The sequence below is a fragment of the Sparus aurata genome, chromosome 3 (genome assembly GCF_900880675.1).
Source record: "Sparus aurata chromosome 3, fSpaAur1.1, whole genome shotgun sequence".
NCBI classification, from domain to species: domain Eukaryota; kingdom Metazoa; phylum Chordata; class Actinopteri; order Spariformes; family Sparidae; genus Sparus; species Sparus aurata.
This window is the reverse complement of record NC_044189.1, coordinates 10,529,410-10,556,292: the sequence shown is the minus strand read 5'-3', so window position 1 is coordinate 10,556,292 and position 26,883 is coordinate 10,529,410. Positions and strand designations below refer to the sequence as shown.

General features: G+C 43.2%; 1 protein-coding gene and 1 long non-coding RNA gene across 3 annotated transcripts in view; one reads left to right on the top strand and one right to left on the bottom strand.

Annotated features, from left to right (window-relative positions):
- The window catches only part of osbpl10a (oxysterol binding protein-like 10a), a 77,770-nt gene extending 52,859 nt beyond the window's left edge, over positions 1-24,911 (bottom strand). For both annotated transcript variants that reach the window (XM_030409661.1, XM_030409672.1), the window contains exons 1-4: positions 24,581-24,911; positions 13,394-13,569; positions 3,595-3,674; positions 843-911 (exon numbers count right to left, since the gene is read on the bottom strand). In XM_030409661.1, coding sequence (XP_030265521.1) covers positions 843-911; positions 3,595-3,674; positions 13,394-13,569; positions 24,581-24,834 — 579 coding nt within the window. In that variant the 5' untranslated portion in view covers positions 24,835-24,911. The remainder of the gene's footprint in view (positions 1-842; positions 912-3,594; positions 3,675-13,393; positions 13,570-24,580) is intronic.
- A 271-nt stretch (positions 24,912-25,182) lies between these two features.
- LOC115576957 (uncharacterized) lies at positions 25,183-26,046 on the top strand. The gene is made up of 2 exons (XR_003982986.1): positions 25,183-25,378; positions 25,464-26,046. It is a non-coding gene; the product is annotated as an uncharacterized LOC115576957 (long non-coding RNA).
- The last annotated feature ends 837 nt before the right edge of the window (positions 26,047-26,883 follow it).

Below are 26,883 nucleotides of genomic sequence, written 5' to 3'. Positions count from 1 at the left end.
AGATAGACCGTCTTCCCTCGTCCACTTTCCCTTGCTTATCCAATTTTCTCTCATCTTTTGATTGCTTCTCTCATCACGGCTGAGCAGAGTAATTGGACTTTCCCCCCTCGCTCCAGCTGTGCAGCCGTTTGAGGAGCTGAGGAGCTACGTGTTGAATAAGCGAGTCGGCAGTATAATGAGGCCGCAGTATTTAGTTGTTTAAAAAGACACATGAAGGAGGGGTTTTTTTGCAAAAAGTAGTCGGAGTGAAGAAGAGTTTTCCTCATCCTTTCTGATGTTTGGAGTTGAAACTTTGTGAAGGCGCAGTGCACAGGTATTTGATAAAACAGAGCTTTTTTCGGCAGGTCGTGGCTTTCGCACACGTAAAAAGGCAGTGGAAACTGGACCTTTACATCCTAGCAAAGTTTTCTAGAAAAAGAAAAATAGACACCCACATTCGCATCCTAATCAGGTGCATGTAGCACATTATTTGCAGGTGTGAACTCGAATTATGTGTTATAGTGAGTTTGTACAGTACAAACGAGAGATAATAAACGTCTGCTGACAATGTTCTAATACATATAGAATTATCCTGTGAAGAGCCATCTCGTTTCACTGCCTCATCATTTTTAAAGGAAAAACTGACTTGGTTTCAGCAATGGTGCCTGTAACATATACAATAGAAACTAAAGGTAATGAAGGAGGTAATGCTAAAGAGTCAGTAACAGTAAAAATCATTCATTGTGATATACATGTGTTAGGACGCAGCTCGCTTGTGTTTTAAAAATGTGGTGTATGGACAAAGCCTCAGATGCTCGGGGATGTGTGTGTTAGTGTGTTTGTGTGTGTGTGTTGTAACTCACCAGCACCTCCTGGCCTCCTCCTGCTCTCTCCACACTCAAGTGTTCATCAGAGCCTTTCAACTTCCTCACCTGAAACCAAAACAGACGTACTGATGGAAAAACAGCCGGAATAAATCGGTGGAGAAGCGCGACGATGGCGTATGTTTCTGTGCTCGCCACCAGGGAAGGCACTCAATGGTCTGAAGACTGAACATGACGTGCATCATACACTATGTATGAACTTAAAAGAACTGAGAAAGATTACAGATTATAGGCGAGAAGGCTGGCAAGCCACTGACCAGAGTTCAAGACTGCATATCTTCGAGGAGACCTTGTGTTAATTTTCAGCTGTGATTGTGATGATCAAAACAGGTGGTTCAAGACAAAATGTGAGATTTTCCAAACTTAAACAGAGTGCGGTTTGTGAGTAAGCCTAACCAGAATATAAGCGTTGTCACAACCTGAAGAAACATAAAATCGCGACATTAACAAATATTAAGGTTTCAACATACTTTGCAGAATCCTACATTGCCGACATTTATTCTTGCATTCAGTTTGCACAATTACTTTTCTTCTTTAACAGTGACTCTAAAAAAGCAGTACATTAAATAGCAGGCTATAAACACTCCCATGCCTGCAATCAAAAGCTGCACGATATCGTTTTTAAAAAAGCATCACAGTACTTCTTTATTCTGCGGTTTCGTTACAGTGTTTACCTTTGCATCTCCTGCAATTCATCTTCAATCCAACGTTTAAAAAGGTTAACTTGTAAAACATCCCATCCTGTGAACACGTATAAGGAGCTATGTACTATAAATATGTACTCTTCATTTAGCGCAATCAAAGCTTAAAGAAAACACCAAGTACAACCTTTAAATCTACCGCAGAGTAGCATCACCAGCTGTCCAACTGTGTGAATAAGCTTTATAAGCTTCATAAAGCGTGGACATTACTTTGTCAATTGGGTTCATTTGCTTTAGATTTCAGAGATGTTCCTATTAAACTACATCACTACACTGCTTCAACATTCACCCAATGAACTTTAGAAGTTAGAAACTTGGCTCAGAACATTTAAACAGCATCCAAACTGCAGCCCCGTTCATTCAGAGGAAATGTCTTCACGACTTCGATGCAGAAAATCAACTTTAGCACCAAAAGTTTGCCGGGTAGATAATAAAGTTTGGATTATTTCTGTCCTTCATGCGCTGCTTATTTCCACACAGTCACAACCCAGTGTGGCGCTCCAGAAGGAGCTCTATAACAAGCCTCATTCTCCGCTGGATCAGGCGGATGTGGATGCACCCCACCGAGGTACAGGCAGCACACTCAAACACAACCGGCTGATCCCTTGAAGCCCACGCTTAACCCCCCCAAACTGCACATGCACAGATATTAATCCATGACGCACACATTCAAAAAAAATACTGGTGTGTGGGGAGCGTGATTTACTACACTCGACACAGTAATCTCTCAGAAATGAGCTGAGACGGTAAAAACCGAGGGACACTCATCCTCACATTTACATAAATCGCTTTTATAAGTAAAAATATTCTGTATTTAGACGAATAAGACGGATACACGCGGAAGTCCTGGATTTTTATGTATTTGACATTTTGTCCCTTATATTTCCATTTAAAATGCACCCGTCTTCACTTTTTCATCCTTTAAATGATGCTCATTGTCATTCAGTTCCTAGTCAAACTGTTTCTTATATCATCTTGTTTAAAGTGCCAATCTCAAAGACTTCAGTCGTGGTGGATTTGGCAGCACCTTTAGTCATAGTTGCGAACACGATTTTTCATTGCCCTCTCCGTGTTTCCTCCCAGGATCCCAATTCTCTTGATTTCTTAACACATTTTCAAGCCTTTTTCCTTCTTTTAGTTGCTGTTGCTCCTCGTCCTCTGCAGTGAGTGAGAGACAGACAGAGAAATTAAGAAGACAAAGACACTGAGGAGTTGGAGGTGTGCAGCCTGTCGCCCGGCAGCTCGCTGTGGCAGCTCCGTCCTGGTCCAATCACTCACACTGACTGTATAAAACTACTCCATGCGATATCTCGAACTGATCTGCTGCTCAACTCACTGACAATCACAGAGCATTTCCTGTCTTTCCTTATCCAACAACGTATCCACTCACACAACTATCTGATGTATTTACTTGGTTCTGCGGACTGTGGACCGGCTCGCTCCGTGTTAATGAGGAGGGAGTGCAGGGGAGTCACAAAAATGAAAGAAACCTCACACGTGAAAGAAACGGTGATGCGTGAATTGAGACCGAAATCTCCCAAGTGAGGTGACTCAGCGCCGGCGCCGCTCCTTTGACCATCTGTTTCAGTTTGTTTTGCCTTCGTTAAAGTTCATTCATCTATCCCCAAATACACCCGAGTAAATAGAACATCCACAGTCTAACATTAGCTTTTTTTTTTGACATGTGAAATTAAAGATACAGATACTGTTTCATGTGTTCTTCTTTCGAGGGTCTTCAGCTGCTCTTGTGGACAGACTGGCAACCCACTATCGAACTCGTGAGCCTGACCCGAGTTTACTGGAACGAGAAACTGTCGCATTTATAAACAGGACACACCGGAGAGAACAGGAATCTCGGGGGAAATGTCAAGGCTTTTCCGCTCACTTCCCTTCAGGCAGGAATATATGCCAATGCGACTAGAGTCATGTTTACAACTCTCTCACCCTGTGTGTCAGTGTGTGTCAGTGTGTGTGTGTGTGTATCAGTGTGTGTGTGTGTGTGTGTGTGTGTGTGTGTGTGTGTGTGTTACCTTGGCACTGCTGTCGGAGTGGCGTCTGGCACACGCTTGGAGCTGACTGATCCAAAACTGCTGCTCCTTGGCGTCGGAGGCTACAAAGACACAAAGATGAGTTAATAACATTACAAGCCTTCATTTCCCTTACGCACAAGACGCCAATAAATCCTCACAGGAGTTCACAGTCGGGTCAATATGCAGTTATAAGAAAAGACATCCGCCTTAAAGTATCTTCACTACCCACTTAATGTTCAACATTTAATTCTTATTATTCTACGACAGCTTCTATCTCCACGGATGAACTCTTAAATTATTAGAGAATTAAAGCATCAGCTGGAGGAACAAGATACCAGCAGTGACAGGAGGATTTTTTCTAAGTCTCAGATTATTTAATAAATCATCACTGTTGTAGTGTTTTCAGGACTATTCCCACAATAAAAGGGATTAAGTTCAAAAAGCAAACACTGAATCACCATAATTACTGAGGACACTGAGGACATGTTTTTGACGATTTCAAAGAATCCAGGAGTTTTAGCAACATGAGAGGAGTTAAACTGGTAACAAATATATTAATAATGTGGGTATTTTATTGGCTGATCCTATGTTTTGACTATTCCTGGCAATGGAGGGACGGTTTCCAAAGACAATTCAGGCCTTGACAGGTGCTAAACGCAAGAACTCAAGTTTAAAAACGACAAAAAAAATCCATCACAATTATTCAAAAAGAAAGGTTTTGACATCATGTCATAACCTTTGCATTATGTTGCAGAGATATCTACTGAAGTTAGCATGCTAACTGCTAGTACCAGCCCTTTAATACCACTCAGACCTCCCTGTCCAGACTACTAGCTGCAGGGCTAACTGAGCTAACTGTTAGTAGCAGTTAGCAGGTACTCTGGTAATATGGTGCTTCCTATTTGTTTGGAATATGGAGGAGTGAGTCTTTTACTCATTTAAGGCTGATTATTCTTTTTACATATACATTTTTAAAAAAATACTCACCAATTATTTGTTAAAGCTTTAATATATCAATTAAATCACTAAGCTGTCTACTTCAAATGTCTTTACTTGTTGGTCTACAGTGGTATAAAGCTAAAAAAAACAGCAGATCTTCACATTTATGAAGCAAAAACAAGCAAATAACAGCCATTCTTGAGTCATAAATAACCAATAATACTATTTGTCGCAGCTCTGGACTCAAGACCCTGGTCTGAAAAAAGTAAATAAAACACAGGAAGGTGTAAATACAAATTTCATAGTTGTTGCAACACCAGTATTTTTAGCTGCAAGATCAGGTTCAACCAGTCTGATCCGACAGTGAAGGAGGCAGACACACAAACCCACACATGCGCTCAGCGTTTAGGGCCGCTGGTGGGTGTTTGAGCGACGCGTTATTTTTTATTTAGCAGCAGCTACTCCAGAGACCAGCTTGCTTAGTTTCAAAGGTTTCAAAGTTGAGTTTAACAAAAAAAATCTAAAGCTGTTGCAGTCGAAAAGGCACAAAAAGAAACTGGCGACAACAGACATTAAAAACATTACAGTTTTTGTGCTTCTTTGGTTTCCTTTAAGACGTTGCTAACTGTAGCTTCATTTTATCCGTACATACAAGACTTGTATCCTGCTTTTCGTCCAACCCTCAGTAAAAAGGCGAACATGTAAAGGTTCTAAGGTAGAATGAATGATTGTTTAATATTTTATATAACACTTGATCAAAGGGTGAAGATGGCTGCAGTTATCCGTGAGAACGATTATTCAAACTACCCGCTCATTTGATCCTGTCACCTTCTGAAAGATGTCCTCGGGGCTGGTTTCATTCTCTCCCCTCTGCTAAACTAAACATTCAGTATTCTTGGAAACAGCAGCAGTTCATTCGGCCAATTTGCGAGCAGCACAGAAAGCAGCTTGATACTCCCTGCATGCTTGTGGTTTTCCCCCCTTGGCACAGAGACAATACGGCCCGTTATCTCAACACAAATAGCCGGCCGGAGCCCAGACTTGCTGACTAACACAGCGAGCCGCGGCGCTCCAGCTGAAGGAGACGCTGACTCTCCGCTTGTGCTGACCCGCTCCAGGTCAGACTGGAAAAGAATATCCTTCTGATCCCATTTCACTGACTAATTATTACAGAACAACGTCTTTGATAACGATGAGTTTAGGCTGGAGGTCAATCCCCACTGGAGCACTGACAAAAAAAAAAAAAGAGGAAGGAAAAGATTTAAAGACGGCTGATGATTGCACCCGATTTAAGGTTGTTGTGAAAATTGCAGTAATCGAGTTTTTACGGTGACAATATGGGTGATGTATTGTCTTTATATATAAAGACACAAACGGACGCCGATGATACAATGATTAGAAGGAGAGATAAAAACGGCTGCTTACAGTTTTGCTGACAAATAAATCCAAGTGGAGTTTTTGAGGCACAGAAACATCTCCCCATCTCCTTCATTGCAATTAACTAAGCAACCACCCGTTGAGTTTACAATCTGCTTTCTGTTTACGACGGCATGTGCATGCCCAGTGTGCATGAATGGAATATGCATTTTTTTAAGGCGCAGGGATGGAGGGATCACACCAGATTACAAACACTGTCATATCATGTCCTTTCTAACCAAGCCTCGCGGTTCAAATTCCACCTTTTACCTTCACGTGAGCTCATACGGTTGAATTTGTAATTCTGTCAGCTGTCTATGAATGATCGCTGTCACGCTTTTCAAAAGAAAAGAAGAAAGAATCAACAACACTGAGTGTCGGGGCCGAGACAGGAAATCAGCGTCCGACATTTCGAAACCATGCAAACCATCAACCACGACCTTGTTCGCAATGTCTAACTGTAAGGGGTTGTTCTTATATAGTTTTGGTTCACTGACCGAAACCAATACCATTGTTTTTCTTGGGGAGGTCTCATCAGGATCATTATGTAAATGTAGACTTCGCCACTAAGTCCATCAAGTTAAGACAAGATAGGGACATGTTAAGCCTTTACGGACCCTCGCATGAACGAGGACCGAGGTAGGAAAGTAAGTACGACACTAATCAATAGATCGTGACTCAATTAATGCTTCAGGTCTGCCAAAGACATCCGGCTTCATTCGGATACAAACGAGGGTGTATTTACCAATTATCACGGCAATTAAGCTTCGAAACAGTCGGGAGTGATTTGCAGGATTTTTTGTTCAGGCAACATACTATTAACTTTTGTGGAGGTTTGCTGTAAAGATCCCTGAAGACACCACGCAGGGTTGAGAAACATCCTAAAACAAACACTTCTGCACTTTTCATTTACAGATAATTCGCCTGAAAGATGGAAATGCATACATATGTTCACAGTCAGGATCGAACACAACTCCCACCTCTAAATCACGCAACATGGCTGTAACGAAACGGCTCCCCATACACTGTTTTCTATCGCCTGGAGCGGCGGGCTGGATTGCCGAACCCTTTTTGTGGAAGGCAGGAAAGAAGAGGGAACAAAGAGGTGCGAAGCCTGAGTGCGCTTCAAAGCCGTGATTGTCTACCAGCGTTTTAAAAACTCCTCCAGACGGCGGACTGAAGACGGCATCTGAAGAACCTTCTAACAAACGCGCCCGCCTCTAGCGCGTGGAGGAGCACACTTGTTGCACGTGCAACCGAGCGCAACGCCGCTAATGCCTTTAAGACGAGGCCGTGTCTGTGTTTGCATCATTTCCACCACTTTGAAGTAGAGAAAGGACGATGATGGAAACAGCAGCATCTTTTTTTTTTTTTTTTACAAAATAACAATTTTATACGTCTCTATATTCGCTCGAGCTCATTTTTTGCCTTTATTGAAAAAGACTTAAAAACTGCTCAATGGGAGATGGAGACTTATTACTTATTATTATTCCCAAATAAGTTCTGATGAAGCAAACATTTAATTCATGACTGATCAGCACTCATTGCTCATTCTTTCTCACTTTCGGGTGTGATTAATCATTCGTTTAAAGAGTTATTCAAGTTGTCTGGTGAAAACTCCTGCAATCTCTCCCTCCTCTCACCGTCACCACGTGAACGCTCAGCGGTCAACGCCAGACGTGGCGGGAAACAGGCGGATCCGGTTCTCTGAGACAGGACCGCCTCTTTAAGGAGTTCTCTGTCCTGATCGGATAAAGTGGGCAGGGATACCAGAAAATATTTTTTTCTCCTTTGCTGCATGAACGGGCGGACTAAACACTCAGTGATTTCTGTTGGAATATAGAGCTATTTCACACTCAGAAAGATATCCTTTACAGCAGCTAAATTAAAATCCACTGGTCTGCCATGTTTTATCTTCACGGTCTCACTTCAAGTTGAAATTAAAGCAGAACTCTCCCCGTTGGTGACTTCACACTGTGGATGCATCACCAGGAGAATTAACCTTTAAAATCTTCCGTTGAGTGTTCACCATATTTTGACAGGCTGTTGAGTTTAATTCGCAGCGTACGGAGAATTCAATTTGCACTCGTCACTCTCCCCGCCGACCTCCGCCGCGGTCAAGAGAACGCCCTCGACTGAAGGATCGACACTGAGAAAATGAGAAGTTCGCGGGGAAACTCGTGTTCAAGACGAGGCTCTCTCCCCGCTGAGAGTGTCTGCTCGCCTCCTCTGGGGGGAGATCAGAGTCTTCAGGCTGTCTTTCTCCCCCAAAGAATTAATAAAAACCCAACCCTTTCCTCTCGTTTCTTGTCGTCATCGTCCACAGAAACCACTCGCTCTGAAGGGGCCACTTACCCGGAGAGCGAGCAGCCGTCTAAATCAGATATTCTTTCTCAGATGTGCAGGCCCCGCTGTGATTAAAGATAATTACTTGTCTGTACTGAGCCCGAGCAGCCTCCATGTGTGTGGCTATGCTAATATGCACCTGCTCGTACGCTGACGCAAGAGACGCTCGCACTACTTAGCCGAGAGAGGACGTGCCGTTCCTCATTCAGGGAGCGTACGATGATACTGATGAAAAATATCAGTGCTGGTTTTGTGTCACTGTCCGAGGTGACACGCCGGCAGCTCCTATTCACTGGACGAATGTGTGACGTTGGAGCTGGAAACCAACAAGGCTCGTCCGCCTTTTTAACAATGAGCAGAAATAGACGCCCGTCGTGGCCCGTGTGTCCTATTCAAATATCAATATCCGTTCCAGAGTGACAGCTGAACAACGACCACGGAGTCAGAGAGAGGAAATCACCCATTTCCAGTCAATCACGGCAGACGCCGCCACCACGCTCTAATTACACCCGTTTTTAATCACTGCATTGTGAAAGACGTTATTGGTCAAGGTAATGATAAGTCTGAGGATTAATGCTTGGGCCGGCAGTTAGATTTGATTAAGGTGCTGGCAGACATTACGAGAGAGCCACTTTAAAACACTCACATGCAGAAAATGACAGCGACCAGAGAGGTGCCGGCAAATTACAGCATCCAGGCTTTCCCCTCCGCTGAAATGACACAATGGCCCGTAATTATTTCGTAACTAAATCAGGAGAAAATGTGTTGTAATTTCGGGTTTTACTGGATTTTCAATTGGCTTTCATTAGCTTTAATTCACTTATGATTCAGACTGCAGCACGTCCACGTCCTCTGTTTTGTTGTGAAGCCCAAGAAAGGTTTTGTGGACTATCAAACTTTACTTGACTTTCAATCAGAGTGAGGGCGAGTAGATATTGACCGGATTTTCATGCTTTGGGTGAACCTGTTCTTTAAAAGCAACATTTGGGGGAGAAATGCCTGAGAGTTGGATGACACGACTGATACTTATCGGTACTAGCTTAGCATGTGGATTGAAAAGACACATTTTTAATTGATTATACAAAAGAGATAACATTTTAATTTGTAAATATTTAAAGGGATAGCACACAACACATACAAGGCTTTTTCCAGCCCTTATGCTAATCTAATAACCCTTTTCCACCGGTCAAAAATCCCACTTCAACAGCTAAGATCGGGCTTTTGTGTGCAATGGGAATGTGTAAAAATGGCATTTACACGTGCATCAACTGACTCTGCGGTAGAACCGGGTTCTTTTCACCTCGGCTCGGCTCAGCACTGATGGAAACGTAACACCCGGGTGAACACACTAAATTCCACCACGGGAAGTGATGACATGTTATTAACATCCAGTGGAGGTGCGTAAATAAAGAAGGAATTTTTAATGCTTCTATCCAAGGACTCTTTATTACTGGACAGTGTTCATACATATGAAAGCTGCTGAGTGGTGTTTTAAAGCCAAAAAGGCTCGACTTCCCTGGCAATGGAACTCCCTGGATCGCCGAACTTCCGGTTTAGCACCCGGCCAACTTGAATGGGAATAAAAAATTTAATCGTGCGACTCCTCTAGACTTGGCAAATATTATTGGACCAAATGGCTCAAATTAGTGAAATTAAAACCACAGACAGGCTGCCTCGCCTGCGGGAACTGGGAATGGTGTCAATCGCCAATTTCTAGTGGGTTGACCCACGTTTAAAAGAACCTGTGCAGACCGGCTAATCTTGTTGGAAAAGCAGTAGAAGACAACTGGCTGTAGCTCCATCGTTAGCATACAGACATAACTAAGGTGTCCATCTTCGTCCCTCTCAACAAGAAAGATTTAAGTTGATCTTTTAATTACGAGGATGTTTGATGTTTGTTCTCTATTTTTTTCATGGGTTGTTGATGAAACTGTCGGGTAAGCTCTGATCTGCACACAAGAAATAAACCCACCGCTGCTCGCTCACTAAAAGTCACTCTTGCTAATCACATCAGCCGAAAAATGTCAAGCACCGACAGCTAACAGGGGTCATCACCGGATATGAATAGTTTTTCAGCTGCAGGCAGCGGAGATATTTTGTCAGGTTTGCAGAGACGTATGATCTTGGCAGTTGTTTTTAATCATTTTGATGCACAACAAAGATCGTGTCAGGATTCCTAATCAGCCGGATCTGAACAAAACTTGACCCTTTCATTGGCCGACCGTCTCTGTGTGACACTGTGTGATAAATAGCTCAATTTGCCGTTTGTGCATTCAGACATGATCAAATTCCCACAGCTCTTCACCTTTGCTCAGCGGCACAACACGAAGCGCTACACACTTCCTCTCAGTCCAGTAATGAGATCCTCCTTTCATATCGCACCATGTTCCTCAGGCTACTTCACAGCTGAGTTAGAAGTCACACGTCAGACACGAAATGATCAAGTGAGACAAAAGACAAAGCGGAGTTGTGATCATCTGTTGCATCGATGACACCTCAAAGGACAAGCATACAAGTAATTCAATTGTTTTTTCTTAATTTGTATACATTCTTAACACACAATATTCAATAATTTGATCAAAAAACTGCTGCATTTTAATGCACTTAGCAATAAGCACATCTAATTTCCTTGATATCAAGAACTATGCATGTCTTTTACGCGTGTCAGTGTTTGAAATTAATAAATGTTGAATGCACCTTAGCAGACGAGGTGCATTCAAGTGCACATGAAGTCACAAACAAACAGTGAGCTGCACCAAAAGTCATAGTTTTTACTTTCACAACATAATTTTTTACAAATGCTGCAAAAATCTGAACAATATTCCATTTGCTTCTCAATCGGACAGTTTTTACCACAAATCTCTAATCTCTCGCTTGTAATAATGCTAATGCTAATAATGTTGAAGGGTTCCTTTTACAATTTACAGCTTTAGTTCTCTCAGAATCTCTTTCATTTCTGAGCAAAATTGGTATTGTAACTGAAATAAACCTGACCGAGTCATCGAACATCAGAATCTAATCGATTGAGGAAATCAGTGGCGATACCGAAGTCCTTTGAGGCACTTGGCAGCCATCTTGGCTACACCCGAGCCATATTTTGGATTACCAAGATAAGGCTAAATCAAAATCTAGATCAATGGTCACCAGGACATGGTGACGCAGAACTGCATGCATAGAATCAACCGTCAAATCTGATGAAAAACATGTAAAACATTTTAGTGACTTTACCCCAAAAGGTTTAAAACATTTGTCTCCTCTTTTAACGTCTCGAGCAACACCTAGCTCCAAATTTAGTTGACTTTTAGTGAATGAATCCCTGTGGGAATTACGCCATTCCCTCTGCAGCAGCTACAGATTCTGTGTATCCGGTATCTTCTTACACCAGTTGGCGACGAGGAAATACGTTCAAAGCCCTCCTGTGAAAAACCTGAGAATAAAGGTGCCATTCAAAGCTTCGGACACAGAGTTGATGCACAGTTGATATATGACTCCCGACTGAAGCTTGAAGTTTTTGCTTTTTTCACCCCCAGGTTAGACGTTCAGGGATCACCATGGTAACCAGAACCAGATCTGAAGTGTGCTGCGTGATCCTAATCACAGATTGTTGGGTGACTTTGTACCCTGCCGTCTGAGCAAATTAAAGACCAAATGCTGACATTCAACTGCAGATATAAAGAAATTAAAAAGTCGTTTTCTGATGTGGCAGACGGGGATCAAAACTAAAAACTGCTTTGTGTTTGTTTGTAGTGGCTTTTTTCTCTCTGAGTGACCTTCTTGATGATTCTCGAGCCTCACCGAGATGCTGGAAATGAAAAAAACCTCAGCCCAACTTCTACTTCTCCTCTGCAGAAAGACTGTTTCCTCGTAGCTCAACACACATGGATCAGCGAGTTTATTCGGGGCATATAGGCCAAGTTATTCTGATATCCTCCCCCTCGAGAGCGTAAAGGGACATTCCAGCGGCTCAAGTGGAGCAACAGTAAAAAAGAAAATTTCCTGAGCTCACTTTTCCCCTGAGGTGTACAGTGTTTTTAACAAAACTGTGCGCTGGCGTTGGAGCCGTTTCTCTAACTCCCCGGATGCTAAAATGCAGAATAATCGAACACATAATAACAACTTCTACATTAGATACTTAATTAGCCCGGCAATGGACGACATCATCGTTTGTGGCAAAACCCCCGTCATCACCGCTGTTTCTGACTGTCGCTGTCATGGCGACCCTCCAGCTGTCTCGCCCAGCTGAGAAAACTGTCTCCCATCACTAGAGAAAAGGAGTCAGATCCACTCTGACGTTGCTTCACACTGGCCAACCCTTTGCCCCCTCCTGGTTTCCTCCCGGGGGACATAACTCTCAGTTTTTTCTCCGGATTTATGACAATTCTTCACACTTTTTCTCCTTTTAGTTATCGCAACCTGTTTTACGCCGCTGTTCGGCAAGCAGACCGCTGTGCTGTCGCGCCTCATCCTATTCAGCGAGTGAGACGGACAGAGAAACAGAGGAGAAAGAATATCTGAACACATTTCAGACGCCTTGGTGAGGAGAACTGTTGCCTCTTGCCTTAAGTTTTAGAGTAAAGGGGATATAAAAATCAGCCACATCGATCTTCCTGTCAATCACAGAGTCTGCATGGACGCTGACAGACACAGGGCACAGACTCTTTAGGGGCATTTAAAAGTACATTTTCAACTATTTGACTGGAATATTGATGCTGTTTTCATTCTTTAAATGACAACACACTGCAGGAATCTCAGTCCTTGAATCTCAGAAAACTCCACCTGGGTTTTCAAAATCCTTTTTCACGTTTTAGACCTTCGACATTAACAAAATACCAGAATGATGGACAATAAATGAAAAGGGAAAAAACCTGAAAACATAATATGACCTCTTTAAGATTGAAGTGCTGCAGGTTTAATTCCGTAAAGAGCTTTCCGTTACCAGCTGAATTCAGAAATGCAGGGTGGAAAGGTTCATTCATAACAGCCCGGTATGTACACAGCACTCAGCATTAAAAACACACACACACACACACACACACACACACCTCTGTGTTTGTACTTTGCCATAAATGGGCAGCCTGAGGCGGGCATGAGGTCATACCTCTGAGTTTGTAGAGCTCTCCATTGACAGAGTTTACAATGAACATGTGCGGGGCCTCGTCGCTCGGGGTTACCGAGGCGCCGATCAGGGGCAGCGACCCGCGGGGCTTCTGGCTCTTCCCCTGCTCGTTGACGAAGTAGTGCAGCTGTCCCAACTCCGGATCCAACACGAAGTACCTGCGAGGGAGGAAAAACAAAGAGAGAGGGAGGGGGGGTTATGAAAGTAATGGTCCAGAGAGAAAGACGGGAGGCTCCGTTAACATTACCGTCGCTTTGTTTTATGCTCTCATTACCGCCGCTTATTTACTGGGGAAACTTTGTTTCATATTCCTGCCGCACAAACTTCTCGGGGTGTGGGAGCGAGCAAGATTTCTCACCTCCCATGCAACGACGCCTGCAGGATGTTATTTACCGCGGCTCCCTTCACGCAAGATTCGTTAGAAAATACCCCTCCGCGCACATTAAGGCCCGACATCAAGCCGGCAGCTCAATTCCAAATTACTCAAGGTGGCGATTAGTGCGGCCATCTTGAGCAGAACCCACAACTCCAGGCATGGAAATTACACCCCACATTTCCCTCTTTGTGATTAATGAATCACATTCAATCACTGCGTAATTGAATCTTCGTCTTGCTCATCGCTGGCAAACGCAGCCAGACAGACAAAACCTACGACACGGAGAGGCAGACACTTTTCATTTCCTGTGGCCAGAAAGGATTGGGTATGATATTGAAGAGAACAACCCAACAACACTGGGTGCCGCCGGCCGACCTTTTACACATTGTGTACAGCAGCCTGAGGTAGCAGCAGTCGTCTCTGTCGTCCTCTTTTCCCAGAGATCGCCCGTGTTCACGATCAATGCTCTCTTTCCACCAGCGTTTACAGAAGCTGCAGTATCGATCTGGACTTCGCCGGACAGAACGCTCGCGGCGAAAACACGGCTTTCGCTTCTCACTGCCGCCACATCACGGTCGTACGTGACGAGTGGAGAGTGGTCACCTGTCCGGTCCGGTATATCACCGGTGTCCACCTGTAAGAGGTGTCTCACAGATTTCAAAGACCAGCGGCGGTTCACTTCAATCTGACCTCATGCTGTAGTCTCACACACTCTCACTGCTTCTTACTCCTTCTTATCCGTGATACCAAGTTAACACATACCTATATGCTTTTTTAATTCTTAAGGTAGCAGCTTTATTAGGTGACATTCCAGTTTTCCCAGGATTATCGCTTGTTTGAATGTTTTCTCGCATTTTTATGGTGTTAATGGCTTCGGTGTGGTGTATGTGCATCATGTCTTATCAACTTATTTGTGTAACATTTCAAAGCAACACTGGTTACGTCTTAAAAAATGTTTGTTTTTTTTGTCCAATCAATATTGCAAAACAAAAAATATTTTCAGTTTCAAATCATATGAAAACAGACAAAAGCATCATATTCTTACATTAGATTATTCAAAGATCTAAATTGTTTCATTTTCTGGCAAAATTGATCAATCAGCTTGTTGTGTGAGCGCTGGAAAACTTGAGCATTTGTTTTGTTTTATTGAGAAAAAAAAGAAAATTACACCATTTGTGGCCTCAGTCTTCAAACACGCAAACGATCAGGGAACCTGTTTCTGCATTTCCCCATAAACTCTGTCGAGTTCCCCTGGAGAAGATGCAGTGCTGCTCTCTGAAAATTGATCCCCTCTCACGGTCTTGCCCCCTTCCATCAGGGGAGCTGGTGATTTATGTCGACCACAGCCGACCGGGAAACAATCTGCCTGCGTCAGTTTCTATCCGGGCGTCTCTTTTTTCTCCCTCGCACACATACTGTACTGTGTATGAAGTCTTATCGCCTGTTCAGTCAGCAGAGTGGAGGCTTTTACCGTTGACCCCTCCAGGTAAAGTCCTGCCGTCGCAGCCAAACCACAATGCAGACCTTTAACATGATGGATGGTGCCGGATAATAAAACCTTGGGCTTTTCAGCCTCTCGTGTCACAGCAGTGCTGATAGCAGCTGACCTGCACAGCTCCGAACTCTGCGACCAGTGAACTGTTCACCTCTAGAAGCACGACGCTGTAACAAACTGAAGGATAACAACAGAACAACGCTGAGGGAACATGCACTTGTTAAACTGCTTAACATCAATCAATGTCACTGGACAAATCCATGCCTACAACAGATTTTCAAAACATGACTGTTTCTGTTATAAGTATCTGGCTGTAGGTGTCACTGATAAGTTGTATTTGGGATTTTATTGCTTTAATGTGTGAAACAAACAGGTTAGTCAACTAACCAAGTTGACCAACATAGTCATTACTACAATAAATCACAAAACAACTTTCAACATGGAAGCGTGTGATAGAGTGGTCTTTCTCTGCGTTCATGTGCCGATGTAATTATCGGGAAAAACGTTTTTCCGACATTGGAAAATTCACGTCAATGCCCTGTCAAGTCGGAACAACAACTCAGAAAATCCTAGAAAATTCTGGTCTACGAGTTGCCAAACATGGCGGATAAAAGTTAACATTGGGTTGATGGTAGGAAACATTTACCACAGTCATGTATTGTATAGTCATTGTCCTTGTCACTCAAATACAGGAGATGGATGTTAACGTTTTGAGCAATAAAATGCACAACAACTTATTTTTGGCATCTTTGTTGCTGAACCAAGACATATATTTCACCTCTTATAGTAGCATTAAAGATCTCAAAATGTTGTTTAACCTCTAAAGGTTGCTCTCAAAGTGCACCAGACTGATGCAATTTAAACTGTGCAAAAAGTTCTTGCCCAGGACCCCATAAGAAGGTTGAGGTCAACTCTCCATAGTCTCACAAAATCCTGTGGGAAACTAGAAATCCCACTCAAGTTCTCATGAGGCAGCCCAACTCTGCCTCTCATTGGTTTGCTTTATTGGTTGCGTTGTCTATACGTGAGTCCAACTGTTAACTCACACAGTTGCCCTGGTAGTGTCTGGTTCCAGCGGTTTGTAAGCTGTAGTTTTGCGGGTAAACACACCGACCTCTTCAGTCTCTCTTCCGGTCTTTTGCAGGTGAAATGTTCACCATATCCTCCATGTCAGGTGAGTATGTTAGCATGTTAGCAATGTGCAAACAAAAAGAAGAAAACACAAAGATGCTGGGGCTTGATGAAAATGTAAGAAATCACCAAAGATACTACAACTCTCTGTGTGAGGGACATGAACATGTGCACCAAATGTGACGGTATTCTGTCAAACTGTTGTTGATAGATTTTAAATACAAACCACATAAATCAACCAAGAGGAAAAGTTTGTGGATCATGAAAAGCATTAGGACACAAGTAGCAATTCATCCAGTATTTATTGAGATATTACAGTTATTACACCAATCAATACTGTGAATATTAGATAATATCAGGTCTGGAGACAGCAGATTTTGGAACTCAAACATTTAAATTTACACAGAGATTCTCACAATAAATAAAGAGAGAATGGAAATAGTTGGAATAGTAGTTCATTGCTCTGTTGCCACATTTTACCTGCACAGAAATCCCGGATTAATCTATGTCATACGTTCAAATAGAAGAGAAACTGACCATCATCTTAAAACATCAACTTCAGCAACACGCAAAACACTGGAAAAATGTATATATGTACTGACAAGATAACTCATGAAGGTGACTCATTACAGAAGTCAATTAAAGACTGTCAACCCACTATTTAGTTTGATAATTTCAATAAAAACAATGATGTCTTGTGAATTAGATCATAATTTGAAACACTACACTAGTTAAATCACAATTAAAAGTACCTTTATAAGCATTTTCAGGCCTGTTTGTGTAGTATAAAGTGTACTTTAGTGGCTTTTCTGTTTTTGGACTTACAGCTCTGAAATGTAATCACTCAACCACTCAATAACAGATATCTGTACTGTAACAACAAAGAGCTTTCAGATACTCGTCAATTTTTTTTGCTGATATCCTTCAAATAATCACCACCACAACAATAATAACACTGTATAAAGAGCTTAGTCAAGCACATTTGTCCACATCAACAGAGCGACTGCCATTTCCTAATGGCATTAACATTGATGCTGCAGGAAATAGCTTGTCAGCAGAATTTGCATCTCCTCCCTGCTCTATTGGCAGTTAATTCTCAAAAAGAAATGTCAGACCAGCAGGAAAACACTAAATCAGCCTGGTTATTGGCAGGAAATGTAGCTTTATACTTGTTAAGTGATAAAACGTGTGGTGTTGTTGTGTCAAAGGGGGTTACATGAAGCCAGCATCTTATTATCACACACTACCAGCGAAGGAACTTTAAAGCTGCATCGAATGATTTTTCACACTTTTAACTTCCCACCCTGCTGCAGAGAAGTACGAGGACGACAACTGTGTGTGAATGGCATTAAGTACTTCAACAGATAAAGAAAGCACGTACATGTCTAATGAGAATGGCACTCAGTAGAGCGCATACCTCTGCTAAGGCCCCACAGTCCCCTTTAATTCTGTCAAACCTAATCCAAAATCAAAACATATTTAAATCCGCTAGATCTGGATTTTTATTTACACTTGTGTCAAATTGTACTCACTCATAGATACCAGCCACCAACATACACATGTTTTTTTTTCAACAAGATCTTCCCTGAAAAAGTAATGAAAATGTGGAAAAAGACGTCCTATCTCACGATGTTTAGGAAAGGGAGAAAGAAATCCTGAATCTATCCCTCTATGCAAAATGTTAACGGGGACTATTCTGGGCCGAGACCCATCCTCCACCCAGGTTTCGTAGTAATCCATTCAGTAGTTTTTGTGTAATCCTGCTCACAAACCAACAAACACAGGCGGAAACATAACCTTCTTGGCGGAGGCAAACATGACTTCACTTTAATGGGGGACATGCGAGAGCATTGACAGTAAACCAGGAGACTCTTAACCTAGAGTTAAAAGCTGGTTAAAGTTGACAGGCATCTCCCAGCAGGTCGACGGTGTTACCCACAAAAACATCACCAATGTAAAACTGAGGGAACACTGGAGCTGAGTAACAGAAACACTGTAGAAAATAATTTTTCACACTATGGGTGACATTACTCCTGCATTACTCCGCAACACCGCTTGTCTCACAATTGCCAGTCATTGACAATATCACGTTACAGCCTCACGTGCCTACATATCAGCATGAATCCCACATAAACAAGATCTCAAATGCTCTTTAATAGCACAAAGCCAACAGTGAAAAGAGCTTATGAGCTGCACTTAAAGGGACAAACACTCTCAATTGAAGGCTTTCTAGTGGACGAGTTGCACTGATTTGAGCTGTTTATCACCAAAGACAACACTGTCCAGGCTGAAGATATATTTAGTCTTTATGTAGAGCAACAGTTCACGATCTCCATTTCTTCACCCGGCCTTAAATATTCGATGACCTCGCTGTCGTAGCTGAAAGAAGCTGTATCATCGTCATCGAAAGCACCTTGAGTTGAGACAGTTATGTCAAGTCCTTGTCAAAACCTTTATCTTGAAGCTTCCAGCAAACCAGCCGACTGCAGCAAAGACAGTGCGAACACGGGAAATATAAATTCACCTAAGAACAATAATTTCCTAGCAACAGAAGACTAACCAGACCTTTTAATCAACAAGAAGTCAAACATCTGAAGTTTTCTTTCTCCTCTGTGCCACAGAGACACCCGGCAGAGCTGCATTACCCCAGCTCACAGCGCTGATCAAAGCAGCACAGCGGCACTCCTTTTCCAGCGAGCACATCTGCAAAGAAATGATTCATCCCTCACAATGTACTCCCCCACCCCGCTGACCGCTTAGGAAGACATAAATTTAGACTCCAGACGTGTACCTCGCACATCCAGCCTCGCATTGCACAACGAGGTATCAGAGAAGGAGACAGTGGGCTCTGGATGTGTTCTGTGTTCTGCATGCCGATGTCGGAACACCTGCAAACTCCCGTCAGGCTAAGCAGGTGGAAATGAGAGTACGAACCAACAACAGAGCAATATGTCTGGCTGAACACGAGGCCTCTACTGCAGGTTGAAGATATAACATTGCTTTCTTGTTTGCCCCAGAAGCCCGCACCAACATCATACATCACATAACTCCGTACATGAATCTTGTCCGACCATCTTTCATGTATGACAAAAAAAAAGGAACAAGGCTCGTCGGGAATATCATCCAATCACCGCATGCATGTTCAACATGTTTTTCTGTGTTTTGAGTGTCAAAGAATGAATGTGTTTGTAAAAAAAATCACTGGGGCAACCTGATTGTTTGGTCTGGGAACCTCGAGGGCCTGTAATGTAGAGTATTAATCCTGAAATAGACTCTCAAGTGAATATCTTCTAGTGCAGCACTAAGCTGATGATTACTCACACATCACAATATGTGTGTGTGTGTGTGCGCGTGCGTGTGTGTATCCACTGTGTTTCTAATATTGTGAGGACACATCTGAGTTTGAGACCTTGAGAGTGGGAACATTATGGCTTCTTCACAGGACTCTTTAAAGATTTAGATTTAAGGAATTAGACTAGGGTTTGGGTTAGAAACTCCCCTCAGCGCTATCGAATAATCGCTGCTATCAAATTGGCTCCGCTAATTCAGTGACAAACGCGTTTTGTTTCCTGAAACCTCTTCATAATAAAAGCCCCCCGTTATTTAGTCATTTAAAAGCTTTTACTATGAAGCAGGATTACAGGAAAAGTGTTTTCGCCAGCAGTTATTAAACTATGACTCCCGAAACAGCTGCAAGCGAACACGACACACAGTGAAACACAGCAGATGTTTGAAAGTAGAGGCAAACTGGACGGGGCTTGATTGGGCTCTATAGGGCCTCCAGCTAAAATGTGTCCTCTTTGGCATTAAGTCAACATTTTTCAACATGAGTTGAACGTTGTCAACACTGAACATCTCTGGGGCTGTATCGCCCGTTGTCCCACAAAACTTTGAGAGACGGTTCATTCACGTTTCAGAGGAAATAAGAATCAGACTACATTTCGAGTCACCCTTCATTGCGCCATTGTCACATTGAAAGTTGGACGAAGGACAGCTTGTGTTACCAACAAAAACACAACAAAACATGTTGAAATAAACTCAGATTAGCCTCCTCTTACGTAAAGAGGAGAGGAACTGCTTTACCAGTGAGACTTCCTATAACACACATACGGTACAGTACAGACTGTATATGTGTGTATAGAAACAAAAAATGGCCACCCAGCATATTTTCTCCACACACACACACACAGCTCCTACACAACATAACAGCCCTTCACACTGACACATGGCCACCCACACAGTGGCAGAATTAGCTCCACTCAGGTCTGTTGCCCACCACGACGCCGCCTGCCAAGCTCGCACAATGTGTTTCTCCACATGATCGATATCAGAACGTGACCGACGACTGTAATTACTCCAATATCTCCTCCTCCTGATTGTTACTATAAATACAAAATCTGTGGGCACCTAGGACTGTCCACGTTCTTCTCTCCTTTGTCTACTGGCTTTACAAAAATAAACAACCTGATATTACATTTTGAGCTGACCTTTTCCTTAATTGGTGTTTTTAAAAATTCGGTTCACGATTTTCACCTTTCTGTGTGCACCTCTAATAAAAGCCTAATACGTCTTTATTAAAATATCTCACGTGGCAGAAAAAAGCAGGGAATAATGGAACTCTGATTGCAGTTTATGTTTTCTAACTTTAAAAAGGCACAATCTGTGAACAAAAGTTTTTGCTCTTACTGTTATTAGTAACTTTAACAGCAGACCTTGTGGTAGAAGTGATGGCAGGACAAGGTAGTGGCAGTGGCAGCAGGTTAGTACTGTAACAAATCCAGGTTTGTGATCTCATGACAAACATTTTATCTTATCTAAAAGAGGCTTTTTTTTCGATTTCAGGCTACACTTCCAGGATGTTTTTCGGTCTCGGTCGGCTGGAGGCCGCGGCGCTCGCTCAGGGTCAGTGAGCTGAAAGGAATCTCTCCCGGAAAGCGAGACCTTCGCCTTCACTTTGAAATTGAACCAGGACAGGTAGAACAAACCGATCCTCTAACGCGCTTCCTGCTAACAACTTCAAATCAGCACAATCCTGAACACAGCACCTCACGCGTTATGTACTGTGAGATTTGTTTTTGTCTTCAAGCGGAGATGACTGACAACAAATCCCACACGACCGCTGTCACCAACGCCACCTCTCTTTTACCCCCTTGAAAAACGAGCATGCGTCTTCATCGTGAGTCACAGGCCCAGGTATTCCTCTGGGTCCGTATCTAGATGCAGTTCTGTGCATCGGCGGCCTGTCAGTTTAATGGGAGAGCGGGGAGCAGCCATTCTTTCCTCTCCACCTCCGCCTCCCCTGGCCCACTCTCACATGCACTGGCTCACAGCCCAGATCACACACACTACAGTCTCAGCTCCTCTGCAGCACCGCCACAGCGACAATGGGACGTTGTGACTCAGTTATTTCTGTTAACAAAAAAAAAAAAAAAAAGAACTTCAATCCCAAATGACGCCACAGCTGCAGAACAGAAAACCCTGCATAATTCTGACGGAACTATGACAGAGTTCAGCAAGCAAAACAGGAAATTGGCAAGAAAAAAAGGCTTTAAAAAAAACAAAAAAACAAAACCAGATGTTTCTCAACAACAAGTGCGGGCTTGAGCAATACGCTAAAGTTAAAAACTCACTGCACAACCACAGGATTCGGCAGCGTGTGAGTTGAGTAAACCGGACAGGGCGCGGAGAGAATCCATGAATGCTGCATGAAGAGCAGTCGCGCAATAATGCACCGCTGTGATCTCTACAGTTGTTGCCAAGATATTCTTCATCAGGAGAGCGGCTGCAGGATATCAGGAAACCACAGGGCACGAGCCACAAAACAAATAAATAATGTTATATCATTAATAACCGCCGACACCTGTAACAGGCACGCAAACACGGGAATGTACTTATGGATGTTTTGGGCTAAATGTCAAACACACCAAGGTACCATTTCATCAGGCAGACCAACACAATCCAGTACAACAGCACCACTGTAAATACTATGTGTAGGAATCTTATAAGCAGAGGTGCAACGATAAGTTTGATCATTGATGAATCTCTTCTGCTCCTTAAACGCCTCGTCACTAGTCCCGCCTCCAATTCCACGACTTCTTGACATCACTACGTCAGCATGTCACACAACTGTATGATTCGTGCCTATATTCAAGCTAACTGGAAGCTGAAAACACAGCAGAGCCGTCCGGAGACACGGGGAGCGGTGCTGGCTCAGGCATGTGTGAGCTGACCAATCAGAGGAGACTGGGCGTTAAAGAAAAATTAGCTAAAACTGAGTGTTTCAGACAGAAGGGGAATACAGTGCTGGAGCCCTGGACAGCATGACAAAAAACTGATGCATGTAAACCTATTCTAGTAGTAACCCAAAATATTATTATGAACCTGAAAATGAGCATAATATGTCTCTTTTAAGAATTCTAGTACTTCCAGATACAGTAGTGTCAGCCGAGACGATCTAGAAGTCTAGCTCTCGCTGTAATCAAGTAGAGCTGGAACCATTAGATGAATAATTGATTAGTTAATTGACAGAATTTGTAATAAGAAAAACTCATTAATTAATCAAGACGATAAACGACAGATAAATTAATCATTAAACAATCGTTGCAGTCATATACTGATGTGCATTATACTAAGATGTCTGTCTGGTGTGTTGCAGTACAACAGGGCTGCAACTATGACTGATTTTCATCACTGATATGTTGATTATTATCTACATTTGTTGCCTAATAGTTTCCTGAAGCCCAAGTTTGGACGTCCCCAGACAAAATACCGACACGGAAATACATTGTATAGCTTCCTCTCTGAACAGACTCCCCTGGCGGTTTGACTCAACAGATTCACGACTTTGTGACTTTAAACTGCACACGTTGAAAATAATTCAGTGAGGCAGAGTTGTATCCTTCCTTTAAACATTTTGAAAGCAGTTTAAGGCTATTTATCATCGAAATAACCGCACAAATGGGCACAAACAGTCACTTTGGTGGAACCTTGCTTCATCTCAGTTCATGTCAAAGTCTAGGAAACTGACACCACGATGCATTTCTGCCCTCAGGTGTATTTTGTACTCTTCAGTTAAGACTAATGTCGTGACGTATGATTGCCTTGTGTCATACTATAATGTAACATGAATCATATCATGAGCTAGTCTGTGATTCCCATGAGAGCTTGACTGTTATATTGTTTGGTGACATAATCAGCCGATCATATATTGGTGTCGGTGTATATGCTGTCATTTCTTGTTTTTACAGTTTCAGTGCACTGATGTCATTTCAGACTACAGGTAGATTATCAGGGGAAATAATCAGCATTTTTCCAGTCACCAGTATCCGTGCCTTTATCCGACGATAAAATCAGCTAATTTTAAAATGTGCCACTTTGGCTCCGATGCAGCGTCCTCTGACACGATGTCCCGCCCACAACAACATCTGATTAGATAAGTTCCAAAAGTGTATGGTTAAATATACTGCCTCTGTTACAGATCTTTGTCACAAGAGTTTGATAAATCTGCACAAAAAAAGATGAATATCGTCCAAATATATTGATATTAGAATTGTTCACTCCCGAAAATCGGTACAGAGGAGTGAGAAAACCATCAAATATTCACATATGAGAACTGAAAAAAAGCTTTTTGAGGATCCTTTCTCATAAGAAATCACTTTAAAAAAGGGCACTGTGTGGTTTAGGAGAATAAATCAAAACTTAATTAATGACGTAACAATACAAACTCAGATTATACAAGCTTTTCTCAGAGGAAAAATAAGGTACCAAGAACACTCTTTGGAGCTAGCGCAGGTGGCAGGGTCCGCCAAAGGTCAGTCTGTTTATTCACTCACAAAAATAATCGAGTTTGCTTAATTAGGCGTTCTCTTCCCAAAACTACATACTGCACCTTTAATGAACTATAATAGTTGCAGTTTCAGCTCTGAACACAACAACACCAATAGATCTAGAGTTGGGTCAGAACATTTCAACCAAACAGTTCTCCAGCAGGCCCTAAAGCATGTGTGTGTAGCAGGGTTTTGGATTTTAAACCTCCTCACCCTTCCTCCTCCTCCTCCCCCTCACAGTGACGTGGTGGTAAAAGTGCAACGTGGACGGGGCAAATAACAACACGAAGCCGTGACACGAGCGGCCAAAGTGTCTCCCCCCCTCCCCTCCGTGTGCTCACCTGTTCTGCCAGCCCTGGATCAGGTTGGTGTATTTGCTCAGCACTCCTTCCAGCTGCCTCCTGCGCGCCTGCTGCTGCAGATTCATGCTGTTCCCCAGCACGGCTCCCCGGCTGCCCCCCGAACCGAGGGAGCCGGAGCCGGGGCTGTGCGACCCGGTCCTCCCGGGCTTCCTCGACGACGAGCCGCCGCGGTCCGACGGGGAAGAGTTGGGTTTGTTGGACCCGAGGTGCGGACTGCAGAGCGCCTTGTCCATCCTGGCGACGGGACGAGTGCAGGAGGAGGAGGAGGAGGAGGAGGAAGAGAGGGGGAGGAGGAGGAGGGGACGGGGATGGACCACAAGCAGCAGCAGCAGCAGGGAAGATTTCAGCAGCGCATAAGTGTTGAACAAGCTGAAACGTGTCTGCTGGACTAAAGCAGAGGCGCTGCATGCGGTGCCGCCGCGCCGCTGCGGTGCTTCACGCGTCCCTCGGTGCGGGAGAAAGCGGACATATTCCTCTGTGGCGGTGTGTTTGTGTTGCGTGCCGCTCTCTCCTCTGCAGTGCGCGTCTGTGGCACTGTGGGTCTCCCTCCAGCGTTTTCCTGGTAGGGAAGGCCACGCCCCCTGCTCCTCTCTGTGGACACGCCCCCCGGATATTACAACGCGAACATCATCACACCAAATAGAAGGAGATGAAGAAGAAGAAGAAGAAGCGTAACCCCCCCCCCCCCGCTTCCACACTGCAAACATCAGCAGGAAAAGCCTGGGATGACTCATGTGTGAGGCTGAGGGAGGACTATTTTTAGGATACTTCCAAAAGGTTTGGTTTCACAATCGACACAGGTTCATGATAAATGAAACGCTGCTGATGTTGTGTAACACATTTCTGTCCTGTGACTCATCAGGTTCATCATGTGACCCCCTGCAGAGGACTCTGACCCCTGGGCTGGGAACACGAGGGACACTCCTGCAAGGCTGCAACGATATGACAGGCCGTAACAAAAAGCATGCAGTAATGTTGTAATCGAGTACATGAAATCAGACGCTGAAAGGAATGTAAAATATACAGTGTATGTGTGTGTGTCTTCGTCCACACTGTCCCGATTGTGTTAGAGGGTACATTTAAAGGAACAGGTCACCCAAAAAATGTGAAACTCAGTTATTAATCAGTCTCAACCTCCTGCTGATGGAAAGTCAGGTGAAGGTTCATGGTGGACAACACATTTTGGGAGCTTCACAGCAAAACAGCGTTGCAGCGTTCTCTGACATAACAGAGGTAGATGGGGACCAAAAAACACAACAGATTGCTCCCTACAGCTCGACCGACGTAATAAAGAGCCGAAGTCACGCTGCTTCGGGGGAACCCCATGGGACCTTCTTTCAAAGAATGGAGAGAGACATTTGAATTGTTTCATGAATCACACAGATGAACTTTGTCAACTTTAAAGATAATTTTCCAAGCCAATAAAATATAATCTTTCCATTAAACTATTAAAATATAAGACTAATGTGAAAACACTAATTATAAAGACAACACAACAGTCTTGTCAGTGACATCTTCTCACTAAAACCCTTACACTTAAACATTGTAGAGCTGCTCTTGTATGTTAGCAGCTCACAGAACTGACAGACTGCCCGTGCACATATTATCTGCAGTTGTCAACATGATCAGATTTGATGTGATTTTCATCTGTGCCCAGGTGTTGGTGACTTTAGCACTCAGCCCTTTGCTTGGTTATTCCAACACATGAATGTATTATCCATCATCTCAGAGTCCACCAGCTTTTATAAAAAGATGAATAGGAAATATATTTTCCTAAAATACTTCAGGACCTTAAAAATAGCAAATTAAACCATTCAAATAAACAAGAAACAATCAAATAAGAAGGTCTCCCAGACACCCAAATAATCACATAACAAAGATACAATGGTTACCTCTTATTAAAATATTGTATTTGTTGTAATAATATCTATTTGGCCAAATACAGAGATATTATGTCATTGATCCTGAGAGGATACATATCACTTAACCTAGTCACCCACACACTCACTTATACACGACCGTGACAGCCGCGTTGTAAAGGACATGTTAATGGAGACCGGCCCGAGGAGCACTGCGGGCTATTAAGAAGAGGCTGAGATTGCTCCGAGCAGTCGGAGGCACGGCTCGCTGAATCTCCGTAGGACACTTAACGGAGCGCGGATGGATTCCTGCTGCTTGTCAGCTGAGGCAGCCACAAAAGCAAAGATCAATACAAGAGAAAGAGAAGTCGATGGTTTGTTAAATGCCCGTGCTGAGAGTCAAGCTCGGGTCAGCTGCATTTC